The sequence below is a fragment of the Magnolia sinica genome, chromosome 7, assembly GCF_029962835.1.
Source record: "Magnolia sinica isolate HGM2019 chromosome 7, MsV1, whole genome shotgun sequence".
Lineage (NCBI taxonomy): Eukaryota > Viridiplantae > Streptophyta > Magnoliopsida > Magnoliales > Magnoliaceae > Magnolia > Magnolia sinica.
The window spans coordinates 89982317-89997089 of NC_080579.1; the positions used below are offsets into that span (position 1 = coordinate 89982317).

At 43.4% G+C, this 14773-nt stretch overlaps 1 protein-coding gene across 1 annotated transcript; it reads left to right on the forward strand.

The window, feature by feature from the left end:
• The first annotated feature begins 2624 nt into the window (after nt 1-2624).
• On the forward strand, nt 2625-4087 carry LOC131252172 (uncharacterized). Its single transcript, XM_058253038.1, has one exon. The coding sequence runs from the start codon at nt 2941-2943 to the stop codon at nt 3883-3885; it is 945 nt and encodes a 314-aa protein (XP_058109021.1). The 5' UTR covers nt 2625-2940; the 3' UTR covers nt 3886-4087.
• Nucleotides 4088-14773: the final 10686 nt, after the last annotated feature.

Genomic DNA, 14773 nt, shown 5'->3' on the forward strand with positions numbered 1-14773 from the left:
ATGCCCTATGTAGGATTGGGTTCAAATTTGACGGCTTGCATTAGCCTTCTTTTAGTCCAGTCATACTAGGAATGTGTCTATGCCACATCCCACATTAGTGATCCACCTAAATTATATATATATATATATATATATATATATATATATATATATATATATATATATATATATATATATTCCCTAAAATTAGGTCATACAACTAGTGGCTGGATTGGATTTGTAGAAATACAAGTTACATAGCTTTTGGTTTTCTAAAGAGGTTTAGGTTATTCCAAACTTCCTCCTATTTGGATTTTTCATCCTCCATCTGTATAATCATGTGGCTGTTTTGATAAATATGAATAGTCAAAGTATGCCACGTCTCCCAGGAATTTTCAGGTAAAATCCCTTTATTTTTTAGAAAATTGCAAATTAGGAGGAAGCGGATTGCCTGTGGCGCAACATGGGCCAAGCTGTGGGGCCCATCATAATAGGCCAGATCCAAAGCCCAAGTAGACTCCACCGCAGAAAACAGTGGGGATTGAATGAAAAAATTAGCATAGTAGACACTTGTTTTCTATGCAGGTTTTTTTTTTGTATGGCCAGAAAGTTATATCATGAAAGTTGATTTTTCATATTAGGAAAGAAGGTTTTGGACAAAAATAACCTTAATTCAGGTAAAAGCAGCTAAAAGAAGTATGGGTATTTTCATCTTTATTAGGTTGGCCGTACAGGTAGAGGTTTAAATTGGTAAGTAAGTTTTGTTAGTGTCGAAAAAAGGAAAGTGGATGGAATGGTAAAAAATTGCCCGGATTGAATGCCTACCGTTGAAAACTTCCCATTCCCATAGGCTTTTGAACAAGCTTATATTTCTTTTCCCTTTGTCCAATCCGTGTCTTTCCAGAGTATATTGCCGAGTTGATCCGACTCACCCGATTCGAGGGTGATTCAGCAAGTCTTAAAACCATGAAAAGGTTGAGTCAAGATGTTCGTGTTTTTGAGGTTGCTCATCTAATCAGCAAACGAGCTCAGTTTTAGATAAGGCATCTACACGGTGGGGCCCACATGATGAACGGCTTGGATCTTGCACATGTGTGCTACATTGGTAGATGGTCTCCCTTGCATGTGCCTGGGCCTATCAAACCTCAATTTCATAATCATGTTAGGTCAGCGGCGGTTAATGACAGCGAAGCATCATTAACCCGATTGGACGGTAGTGATGTCCCAGCCCTGCCCAATGAAGCAATGGACGCACTTGATTTTGTCATTTAACACCGAAATGAGAACCAACGGCCCTTGTTCTCTTGTTATTTTAAGGAACACTTTCATTAGACGAATGATTCCGTGTACAGCACGTCAACTAACGTTTACCACAGATAGTGATGGTGGGTGGGCCCCACTTAAGTAGGTTTGTAGATCAGGTGGTTGGTGGGCCTCACAAAACCTCCCTCCTTTTATGGTCATGTCGTTCTGATATGATCTGTACGTGGAATCTGAACCGTGAATCCGTAGAGACTCCTAATTATAACCGTACATACCTAAAATTATCCAGATCCAAAACTTAGGTCGGACACAATAAAGGGAGAAATGTACAATCACTACCAAAACCTATATATTTAGGTTGTTCGACCCACTTGAGTTTTGGAATAGTCTTAATTTCGTTGTGTCCGTTCGTGCTGGTGGGGATAGCCTGATGAAGGAGTTGGATGGCATATAAACAACACGGTGGATCCCACATTAGCCTCTTCAATGCCCATTTGATCATTTTGGTGTGGCCTACCTAAGTAATATATCAGGATAGATTTTAGTATCTAGTCATAACATGATGGGAATCAGCTAATGGACGGATTGGATGGAACTCAGACGTCACTATGGCCCCACAAAGCTCGCAATGTATGGTAAGCAAGAGGAGGTGCGGGTTTTCAATATAAGAAGTGGGGCCATGCTTCGGTAATCCAGACCATTGGTTCCATTGTGTCCCACCTTTGATGGGCCCCACTTGTCAGAATTGAAACACGCACAAAGACCCAGATACAAGGCTGGCAATGAGCGGGCCTGCCGGACACAACTTCAAAATCCAGGCCCGGGCCCGATCCATTGCTTGCCAGTCCTTCCCTCCCCAACAGAACGGTTAAACTCGAGAGGGGTATTTTGGTCATTGTAAAATCTGGTGAAAACGGCTCTCTTGCACTTCTAGAGGGACGCGGTATTATACACCTCGGGCTCATAGATTGTAGATTAAAGTTCGGGTCTTCATTGGTACAATTGGACCCATCTATCAGAGATCTGAACCGTTCATATTATGATCTTCTTCTGTGATTATTCCACAAAAGAAATCTCCCAACAAGTTAATGGTTGAGAAACAAAATACGGTAGCTGTTCCTATTCAACCAATAAAAGGCTAAACAACCAACGCCTAGGATCCTCCAATCTGGTGAGACTTTTGGTACATGGACCATCTGATCTAACTCCCACCTTATCAACGCTTCTTATCAATAAACCATCTGACCTGATTGTACCAAAAGAAAGCCCGAACCAAGAGTACAATCTCCACCTCCTTGCAGTAGACAAGCAATGATAAATCATTAATCAGGACCGCCCATCTGATTTCAATTACTGTGGATGTCAGATTATTCGTAATTAACATTGATCAGGTGATCCTAACCATCGAATCAGTGATCTTCAAAGTAATGAACGTCAAGGATTATCCTATAAGTCTAATTTTTGAAAAAACATACCATCATGATAGGACCCTCTAGATAGATGGTCCTGATTGATAAATCACCCACCTCATTACCAGATTCCAAGCTCAACCCCTTTTAGAAGCTTCTAAACTTCTAGAAATTCCAAACCCTCACCTTCTTTAACCCTCGGACATCCCACTCGAGCTCAAAACACAATAAAAAGACATTCCAACACCCCAAAGAGCCTTTAATTGCCTCAAAGCCTCTCCTCAACAACATGGGCACTTTGGTGGGCCATGTACTTCCTGGCCTTGGTTTCCTCCTCATTGGCCTATGGCACCTGATCAACCATATCAAGGCCCACTCCATCAACCCCAACTCCTACAAATCCCACCCTTGGTTCCCAACTCCAATTCTAAGGCACCTAGAACTTCACTTGATCATGATAGGTTGCACCATCTCCATAGCCATGGAGCTCTTCTTCGGCCCCCATCGCCACCAACCGCTCAATCCTGACTGGACCATCCCATCCACCCACCTCCACAACTTCGATCATGCGTTGATCGCCTTCTCCTTCTTCATCTACGCCACCTTCGCGATCGTCCTAGACCGTCTAAAGCCCATGGCCCACCATGATCTCACCCAATTACTTGTGGCCGCCGCATTTGGCCAAGAACTACTATTGTTCCATCTCCACTCGGTGGACCAATCCGGCATCGAGACCCAATATCACTCCCTACTTCAGATCATAATCTTCATCACCCTACTGACTTTGGTAATTGGGATCCTGCTCCCTAATAGCTTCTTAATCAGCTTCGTCGGATCGCTTAGTATATTCTTCCAAGGCGTGTGGCTTATGATAACGGGGTTCATGTTGTGGACCCCACAACTGTTACCCAAGGGTTGTTGGTTGATTTCAGAGGTGGGCCACATGGTTGCACGGTGCACGGGTGATGGAGCGCTTAGTAGAGCGATACGGCTCGTTAATCTTCTATTTAGTTGGTGTTTGGCTAGTGCAATTGTTTTTTCAGTGATTTTGTATTTGGTTCTAATCAAATGGTATGGAGATATGGTAGAATACAATCAATTGGACGGTGGAGATGGTGACGGCGACGACGAGGAGTCTCAAAACCAGAAGAAGAAGAATAAGAAGAAGAAGCAACAACTAGGTTTTGTTCACATGGAGAAGGTGGCATGGGCCCCAGTGGACATTGAAAGGTGAGTGGAAGGCTTATAAGCTATGTTTGTGGCCCACCTTGCTTTGGGGGGACTCTACTTTGATTAAAGGCTACAAATTGTTATTTTCTTTCTTTCTCTCTTTCCTTTCTTCTTTAAGAAATTATGGTTATTGTTAGACTACTGTAAGCATTTTGCATTATTTAATAAATGGATGTATATCAATCTAGACTGCCTAAATAGGTGGACCGCGCTTGTTGGATGATTCATCATCTATCCAAAAATGATCAGTTTTCTAAATTCAACCACCGAGATCGTCTGATCATTGTATGATTTTTTTTTATTTTTTATTTTTATCTATGTTCATTTCACAAGGTCCATGTGATTGGACGGTCCTGATTATCGTACATGCATGTCATGTATAAGTTTGATGTGTAATCTAAGATTTATGTGACTAGTAAAAAGGTGTGGATTTTTATGGGTTTGTATCGGTGGCTTCTATCTTAAATGATGGTCCAATTCTTTCTTCGTCTTCTTCTTCTTCTTCTTCTTCTTCTTCTTCTTTTTTTTTTTTTATACAAAAAAAAAATAAAATTCATGGATTGGGACCGTCCCTCATGTGGGTCCCACCACTACTTCTCCTGTCTTTCGATCATATCTATCCAATCAACAGCTAACAAAAAGGAGAGATGCAGCGCTCGTGCCACTCTTGCATGTTCCCACTGCAAACAGCCAAAAGAATGGTTTGATAGGGGAGCGGCTTGGAGGTGGGTGAGATCCCTGACAGTGGGGCCCACCATTATGTATATGCCTTATATCCATGCCGTGCATCCGTTTTAGAAGTTCATTTTAGGGTACGATACCAAAAATGAAGTACATACAACTCTTAGATGGACCATAATTCAAGAAACAGTGGTAATCTACCATTAAACTTCTCGTGGGCCACAAAAGTTTTGGATCAATCTAATATTTGTGTGACCCTTCATCCAGGTATTTTTTTTTTTAATCTTATCAACGTGTTGGATGGAAAATAAACATTCCAGTGGCCCATATTAAGTTTTTAATGGTGAGGATTCCATCACGACTCTTTCGTTCGGTATGGTCCACCTAAGATTTGGATGTGATTCATTATTGGTATCACGAGTTAAAATGAGCTTTCAAAAATGGATGGACGGTATGGATGTAACGTACATACGTCACAGTGGCCCCCACAGTTAGGGATCCACCCAAACCGTGTGGTTTGCATGGGCCAAAGAGATTTCGTACAATACCTCCCCAAGTAGGCTATTTTTAATGTTAGGACTGCAGCGGTTGGATCTGGGTCCATGCTCAATGATCCAAACCGTTTGTGTGATGAGGCTCCCCATGGATGGATGGTGATACCAAAAGAAATCTTCAACATTGAAAAATCCTATCAATGGCCCACCGCACAATGGTTAAATTATATGGTTCACGTTCAAATAAAAGTTCCTGGTTCATGTTTCAATGATCCAAACCGTTTATATGATGAATCTCACCGTGAATGGTCATACTTGAAAAAAGGAGTCATAATTGGAAGATCATCTTAATGGCCCACCGCACAATGGTTAAAGTATTTCCATTTTTAGAATTTTTTTTTATTTTTTTTTTTTTTTGGTATTGCCTCATCCACGGTGTGTTTCATCATATAAACGGTCAGGATCATTGAAACAGGACCTCAGATAAAATGGACGCGGATTAGATATTGCCATTCCTGTCCCTACTCGGAACTGACTGGGGCTCTGGGGGGGCCCACCGTGATGTATGGATTTATCAAGACCGTCAATCCATTTTTTCATATCATCTAAGGATAAAAGACAAAAAATCAGACAGACCAGATACTCAAATAAACCACACAGTGGGGATTAAACGGCCACCATTAAAGACTTCTCGAATGTTTGATCAAGCTGATATTTGTGTTTTGCGTTCATCCAGGTCTATGTGACCTTATGATAGATGCTTAGTCCCAATGTGGGGATTGAGTGGATAATTTTCCTAATCAATCTCGCTTGCTGATCCACACACGTGTGGAGCTTTACCCGATCCACGTGGAGGCAAACATGCTAACATGCATCGCGTGTGTGCGATTTGAGCTTTCAAACTGGTTGGAGATAATACTTCGATATTATGCCTCAAAAATCATGCAGTTTGCCACAATATACAAAATAAATTAACGGTTAAGATAAGTCTTCTAGTGGGACATTTGTTTTGCATGCCATGGCCCACCAGACGTGTGAAACGGCCTGTAATGGTGTAGCCCACTAGATGAAAAGCTTAAATCTTACACACATTTTCATATTAGCACGTGCCAGCACAAAAATAATTAAAAAGCATTATACGGTTTGTATTTTTTATTTTTATTTTTATTTTTTTTTGTATTAGGAAGCCTTCTTTCTTCTCAAAGAGGAGTATGGAGTTGCATCCACAATTCAAAAATGGTGGTGACCTGTCATCCTCACCGGTGGCATTCGTAGGCACAAACGTACGGTCTAGTAAGAAATATTGTAGATGGCTCGTATCTTTAAAATCAATTTGATTAAACCATCGATTCACAACTTAGTTATTAAAAGAAAAATAGTGAGTGGTGCAACTTCCGATGGCACAATAGATTGGCCCCATTTGGTAAGCACTTGCAAATGAATTCATCTCATTTTAGTTAATAATAATTATGTATTTGAGGTGAACTCATTTTTTGGCAGATCATTTTAATTAATAATAATCATGTATTTGAGGTGAATTCAATTTTAGGCATCTGCCCAAGAGGCTCTAGGTATCATTTCCTCACCATCTTTAAACAGGCCTATTCCAAATTACACTCAGTAAACTTGGGCCCTTACTCATGCCTTGATGGTCGACTCACAAGAGTTTTAACGCTGAGGTCATCAGTTTGACCATCCATTGCGGTGAAATCCCACTATAATGGGAGCAACATTTTATCCAACAAACCAATCATCTTTTGTCTATTTATCTTTAGTTTATTTTTAAATTTGGCATATATAATTATTTAAAATATTTATCTATAATATTAATATAATTATTAAATATCGAATTTAGCCAAATGACACCCCGTTTGGCACCTTGGATTTGATGGTGAGCATATTTCAAATCCAAATAACTGCTTTTTGCTTTGGCAACCCTGTATTTAAAGGTAAATAGAATCGAAGATATTTCATATTGTTGAAAATTAGTGGTTTTTGAAAAAAAAAAATCAAAATTTTCAAAATTTCAGAATTTTGCCGCCAAAACGCTTTTCCGAAAATTTCAAATCTAACAAGTGTGTTGTGTGCTTTGTCCCACATCCGAAATGGTTCAAATCCTTTTGTGGTTTATATGTAGACTTGTGAAGAGTATTCTTACTTGGAGTTTTTAGAGGAGATGATACTCGGATTGCGTGTTCCAATGCTACGCACTGAAACGCACGCACGCACATATGCGCGCTCGGGCTCGAGCACGGGCGTAGGCATGGGAAGTGAGGCAGTGTGGCTATAGTGGCACTAGATGATGCACTTTGCACTTCACACGTACGCATCATGTCACTCCCTCGCGACCTTATACGAACCAGTGCGACCTCGGTGCGATAAGTCTGGTCAGTGCCTATGTGTGATGGGGTCTGAAATGGTCTAAGTTTTATAGGAGACTGAGAACGGTCGGATCCTAAATCCGAAATGTTCAGCAGTTTCTGAAAACGGCTCTTTACCTTGAAAGTCAAATGGTCCGAAAACGGACGGACCATGATGATCCAACGATCAGATCCTTTGATCTAATGACCAAAAACGGCCGGAGTTAATGATCAACGATCAGAAACGCTATCCAAACGTTCTGAACCATTGAAAGCTGTCTAGCAACGGCCACTACCTAATGCCTATATAAACTGGACCATTCCAGTCCGATTTAATCATCTCAACACACCATCTCTCTCATCAAATCAGATCGGTCCAAATCTCCATTATAGAATACTTTGAACATCTGTACCGTCTGAGTCTGCCAAAAGAGATCTGTTGCGTTAATACTGTTTCATAGTAGACTATCGTGATTGCTGCACGGTGGATCCAAATAAGGCTTGTCTTATCTTGGAAGCAATTCGCCTGTAACTGTAACATCCCGTCCAACCAGCACAGTGTCCTAGGGCATCCACTAGGATTTTTCACAGGACCATTCATTTAAAACCACTCGCAGTGGGGTACCACAAGTTAATTGACCTAGGATTAGCCTATTAGAATAGACCAAACGGGTCACGACACGACCCGGTGCGGGCCGTCAAGTTAGATGGCTCGTCTGCACTTAGCAACAGCCCGTACGGGCTATACCGCGACGCGGGAAGGTCAGAAGTTTATAAAATTTCAGGGAAGCATAAATCTCACTGCGCTTAGGGACCATCACGGACCATGGAACCGGTGATCATCCAGAAATGGGATCTAGCACTGGCTAAACGCACCCCATCAATGTCAGGATCGAAATTTGGCACTTGCAAATAAAACCGAGATATCAGACTATCCGGCCGTCGGATATCTTCTACATTTACGGTGAAGGCCAAATAAATTTTCCTACACTCGTCCACAAACTCTGGGACCCGATCGAGAAGCGGTGACCGTTGATCGCAAATCGAACCCGTACGACCAAACCCCAGATCCGATCGTCCTCAAAGTTTGCATGACCCTTCATTGGGTCATGGAGCAACTATCCTATGAATTTCATAGCCAGAAGGCTACCAAAACCTCTCCAATTACCGGAATGGCTCCCACAGGGTCATTTAAGGATCGGAACCATTGTCTCAAACCCCATAACCGTTCATCCGTTTGTTCCCAAATTTTATATGGCCCCTTATTGGGTCATAGGGCACCTACCCACCAAATTTGGTGGCTGGAGGGGTGTTAGGGCCGCCCTGTAAGACCCGTATCCTAGCTCATACCATTCTGTAGGCTTCCGCGGTCATCTCGGTCGAATTCCGGCAGCTCACGACCTATAATCGGCAGTTGCGCGCGACTCTAAGTCGTATCTCATATTCCTAAGTCGGCTCGACCCAAGGCCTGTAGCAATGCAACCGCGCCATCGCCGTGATTTCGATGCCGTGTCTCGCGCGCCGAGGCGAATCTCGGGCCAGGAGACGTGGGCCCGCATTTAGTTCGAGGAAAATACCACGCATTGCAATTTCGAGAGAATCTCTATGAAACGTCACATCAATCAATCAAATCAAGTTAAGTACAAGCAACCATCCCCAATGACAACCACCTCTCTCGAAAGTCAACTTTCCTGTACCACAAGTACACCCATCACCTTCACCCATCCCTCTCACATTACTTCTCTCTCATTCCCTCTCTCTCTTTCTCATTCTCTAAGCAAGAATCGGCCAAGCCTCCCCATGAGAAGCCATGTGTGGCCCACTTCCCACCCCCCTATCTCCACCATCCTAAGAACATCTCAATCGTTGAAATCGTCCCCTTGGAGTTCTAGATCATGTTGGCGGAAGGGGGAGATCAAGATCAAGGTGGGTGCTCCTTTCCTTCTCCTTCTCATTTTTCTGTATGATGTGTGGCCCACTTGGATGAACCCCACCTTGAGGTATGTTTTATTCAAACCGTCCAAGACATGTGGACCCTACCTTATAGTGGTGGAAACACACAAATATCAGATTGATTTAAGTACGGTGGGCCACCTTCATATGGGACCCACCCTGGTGACACGTGGCCCACCTACACGTGGGACCCACCATGATGATTGTGTTATATCCATGTTGTCCAACGTCCAGGGGACGCTGGACAGGGAGTGGCTAACGTGGAGTGCGTGTACTGACATGGTGGTGTACTAACAAGCAAAAAAAAAAGAAGATGAAGAAGAATAGTGCTTTGGGGTGGGCCGCTCATGCAGGCCCCACCTTGATGTATGTATAAAATCCACGCCGTCCATTTCACTTCTCAGCCCATTTTAGGCGTTAAGCCAAAAGATGAGGCTGATCTGACAATCAAGCGGGCCATACCATAGGAAATAGTGGTATTACCATTGAAACCCACTTTGATCCTCCTATTCGCCAAAAATACATTGCATATTAGTATCAATTGGTCGATCATGGGTCGTAGAATCCAATGGATGGGTCGGATCGATCTGAAGTGGGCCCTACCCCAGAAAAACTATAAAATTTCTGTTTTCAAAAAAAAAGAAATTTTTTTTAGGCAGCAGCTACTGTTGCCGCCGCTGACACCGCCCAAGGACGCACCAGCGTCTTGCACTGGCGGGCGGACAAATGGACTAGGCCTCATGGCCCAGTTGTGGGCCCCACCGTGATGCGTTTCGAACATCAACGCCATGCATTGGGTGGGCCCTTGGGGCAGTGCCCCCCCCCCCAAGTCAAAAATCAGCTGTATACGGAACTTAGGTGGGCTATACCATCTAAAATCATGAAGACATGCCTAAAATATATAGAAATCACTCGGTGGGGCCTACCTGAGTTTTGGATGTTGCCGAAACTTGGTCTGGACCGTTAGTCCAGTGGGACACACATAATGGGTGGACTGGATTTGGGGACCACATTCCAGTGGGCTCCCTGTCCACATGACCTAATCAACATGTTGGGTGAAAATAATAATAATAAACATTACAGTAGAGCCCCCCTCCCTGACCGTGAGACCCTATCAACAGGTTGGATGGCAATAAACATTACCGTGGGCCCATGGTCCACGTGACCCATGAACAGTCTGGATGGCAAACAAACACTACAGTGGGCCCTACCTTGGTCCACATGGCCTTATGAACAATTGGGTGGAAAATAAATATTAAAGTGGGCCCAGGTTGTGTGGCAAATAAACATTAGTGTGGGCCCCCAGTCTGAATGACCTTATCAATGGGTTGGATGGAAAATAAACATTATGGTAGGCCCCACATGGAATCCACTTATGTATGTATTGTAATCCACATTCTCCATTAGTGTGGGCTCCATCATGATGCTTGTTTTTCATCTAAACTGTCCAACCATTTTGGAGATTATTTAAGGCCCATTTTTTAGGCCTACCTTGATGTATTGGTGGTCCTTGTTGAGGCCCACTTTGATTTGTATAGGTCCCATATTATGAGGCCCATGGGTTAAGGCCCGATGAGACGTACATAAGGCCCATTGTAGTGTGATCCCACCATGAAGCATGTGTTTCATCCAACCGTCCAACCATTTTTGGAAAATGATTTTAAGGTTTGGGACAGAAATAAGACAGATTTATTAATCAAGTGGACCATAGTGCACGGTGAAGATTGAACGGCTACCTTTGAAATCCTTGAGATCTTATGATTAGATTGGATGGGAAATAAATGTTATGGCGGGCCTTGAAAATTTTAGTAGTGGAAATCATTATCACTACTTATATTTGAGTGTGGCTCATTTGATATACATGTGGCCCATGTGGTGTGGCCCACTTACCATATTTATGGCCCATTATTAAAGCCCACATTGTTATATATGAGGTCCCTATGTAACGCCCTGGAAATCAGGGGTCACGCATACACTCGACTCCGAGTTCCCGAGTGTCACTTATCATAAACTTTATGGTTTTGCGGTTAATCAAATTTAGTTGCACAACTGGGAATTACTGAAAACATGAATCACAATTCACAACTAGTTTACTGAGATGAATGAGTCTAAATATATACAAGTCCAAATTAATATAAACGGGTCGCACAAGGCGTTGCCCAACAAAATCACAAAAATATATCCAAAAGGAATAATGAACTGAGTCCAACACTCAGCGATCCAAGTCCACTCGCGAACTTTGCGGCGAACCGCCTATCAACTAGAAATAGGACAACTCGTCCTCCTCATCCAAGCTCACGCCGCAAGGCTCCTCGTACTCGGCGTCACCTACAACTACTGAAAAGTCTGGTTGGTGTTTTAAAACACCGTCCCAGAGTTAGAGTGAGTGATCAACTCAGTGGGTGTTATTAGCCATACGTTGTAACAAGCATCAATTATGATAAGAATTTAATGAAAAACAATCAATCATAAACATCTATCTAGTCTTGTTAATGCGCATGCATGCAGGATGATATGATATATGCCCTCGCCACAACGCTCCCTCGAGCGACTCTATCTAACGATCGTGTATGACAACACTCCCTCAGTGCAACCTCGACTGCCGAGTCGCCAACCTAGCTAATGCCATGCAATGATGATGTTAACCGGGTTCTTAGTTAAGTCCATTCATCCAACAGATTTTAGAATTTAATACACCTCACGTATCAAATGCCCTGAACTAGTTGCGAGGCCAAGGCTCCCCAATGTGTGAGGCCGAGACCCCGCGATCCTTGACCCCGTCAGGTTTTTCCCATCCCCAACTTCAAGCACATGGGGGGTGCTGAATGTGGGGTCGCTCGCGGTCACTATGGGGAGGCGCGTCACCCCAGCGTAGGCCGACAGCTCGGACATAGTATCCCATTCTACTATGCCCGGCTCACGAGACTGTGGATCAATATTCCATCCGGTATCGATGGGCTACAACGGTGGTGGGCTGTTCCAGTTTCCATACATATGTGAGCAAACAAGGTTAACAAACTAGGTGGGTCAGCCAGTGGACTAAACCGCACGAACCCAGGCAAGTATGTGGCGGAACGACATCAGGTACAAGCGACCCATGTAGCCTAACTACTGCCGCCCACTCGTACTCGTCCAAACCCATGGGTTTAGCCTCAAGGTGGTCCTACCAACGGAACCACTTCGCTCTCCTCATGTTCCTGACCAACCCAAGGGTAAGAATAATGACTCATAGCATGCCAACTACCAATGTAACATCAAACATATTCAACACCATGTTCTCATGTTGCTCAACATACAATTCAAATTTCTCTAGCAAGCAAACTATTAATATCATGAATAAGGTGTATGTGGGTGGTGTGGGTTGGCGAGGAAGTTAAGCACTTCCTACACCTCAAGGGATCAAATACATAAGAGCAAATGAATCATACACAATGTGAAACAACACATATGAGAAAAAAAAATCAACCGAACATGAGCATGTAATCATCCATACACCAGATCATGAGAGAGGCAAGATTAACATCAAGAGAAATAAACATGCAATTCATACAATTTCAACAATATGTCATCCTTAGGTTCTTTTAGATTCTTCTATACAACATACTAAGCAAACAAAATCAATAAACTCCAACTATAATTGGTGTTAGGCCACCTAAGGATAATAGTCCGCACCTATGGATCGTTGGAGGCTTGGAAAACGACCTAGGAATGAGGGCTTTTGGGGTCGGACGGTCGAAATTCCTAGAGCAACCATTCACATGTTAGAGTTTCAAGCAAATCCTTCCTCAAGATGAGGGCTTTTACCTAGACGATCAACGGAGCGAATGTGTGGTTGTGGTGGAGGGTTCTTCCTTGAATAAGAGGTAGGGAGGTGCAAGATTGAACTCCCTTGGGTCCCACCTTGCCTACGGTCCACCTTCACTCTCACCTTCACTCTCTTCTTCCTTTCTTCCTTCTCCTTTTTCTTTCCTCTCTCCCTTTGTTCCCTAGGGTAAATTCGTATGGGGGAGGGGGTGCCCCAAATAAGGCCTTTATATAGTGTCAGGTTTGGGGTAAATAGCCCTAAGGGATGGGTTTTCACTATACTAGCCCTAGGAGAGTGTGTTTCTACCATTTGGGGGCCACTACGGGGCGTAGGAGTTGGCACCCACCGTTGGATAATTGACCCTAATAATGATCTACGTATGTATATGATCGACCTGCCATTTGGACGCGCCGATCGACAGATATGATTAAAAGTCTGTTTAATGGTCACCGATAGTCGATCAGGGCCGCGGCTATACGGATATGAGCAGAGAAATATTCTTACTCCATGGGTAAAGTTTGGTCGCAAACCGATGGTCCAAAATCCTCAACTTTGCATAAGAGTGGACGACTTAATTCACTTAAGTTCCAACTCCATCCTTTAAGGTACTTGCACTTCTCATGCACTCATCCTTCGACTCAAGTTGAGCGGTTCTGGACAATGCCCAGGTCCGATTCCTGCGATGGACGTCAAGCCCAGTGAGACGGGCATTATTCTATAGTTTTGGAACTAGTGGCCCACCAACGAGCGATATAGATCTCATTTAGAAAATTAGGGCATTTCTGGTGGCCCTCTGGCCATGAAACTTATAAGATAGGTGCTCCATGGCCCGTTGAAGGGCCATGTAGAATTTGGGGACGATCGGATATGAGGTTTGGTCGCACGGTTCCGATTTACGATCAACGGTCACCGTGCCACGATCGGGGCCCAGACTTTGTGGGCGGGCCCAGGCAATCACATTAGACCTCTACCGTAAATTTGAAAGGAATCCGACGACTGATACGCCTAGAATCCCCGCTCCATTGACAAGTGCCAGATTTCCATAATGGCCTTGGGTGAGTTACATTTGGAAAGTGTCGCGAGAATGACTTGGATAATTCAGTTCTGGGTGTCCACTAGGTTCGTGGCCCGCCATGTACCACAAGCCTAGTGAGATCTATGGTTTTCTAAATTTTTATAATTTTCTGACCTTCCCATGTCGCGGTATGGCCCGCACGGGCTGTTGCCAAGTGTAAATGGCCATTTGGCTTGACGGCCCGCACTTGGCCCAATCATAACCCGACTGGTCTACTCTAATGGGCTAATCCTAACTTAATTTAGTTGTGACACCAAACCATGAGTAGTTTAAACGAACGGTCCTGCGGCAAATCGTACGTGGACGCCTCAGTACACTGATCTGGTTGGACAGAACGTTACATGATTAATCGGACTTATGCGGTTCTGCATTGGTATCACGCGTGTATGAACTAACATTGTGTGCTAATGGTCTTTACATGAAATTATAAGTTAATTAATAATAAAAATAAAATTTCAAGAATTTTTTTTTGGAAATCCAAAACAGCGAAAATCCAGGATGTTACACCCTGTGATGCGACCCAT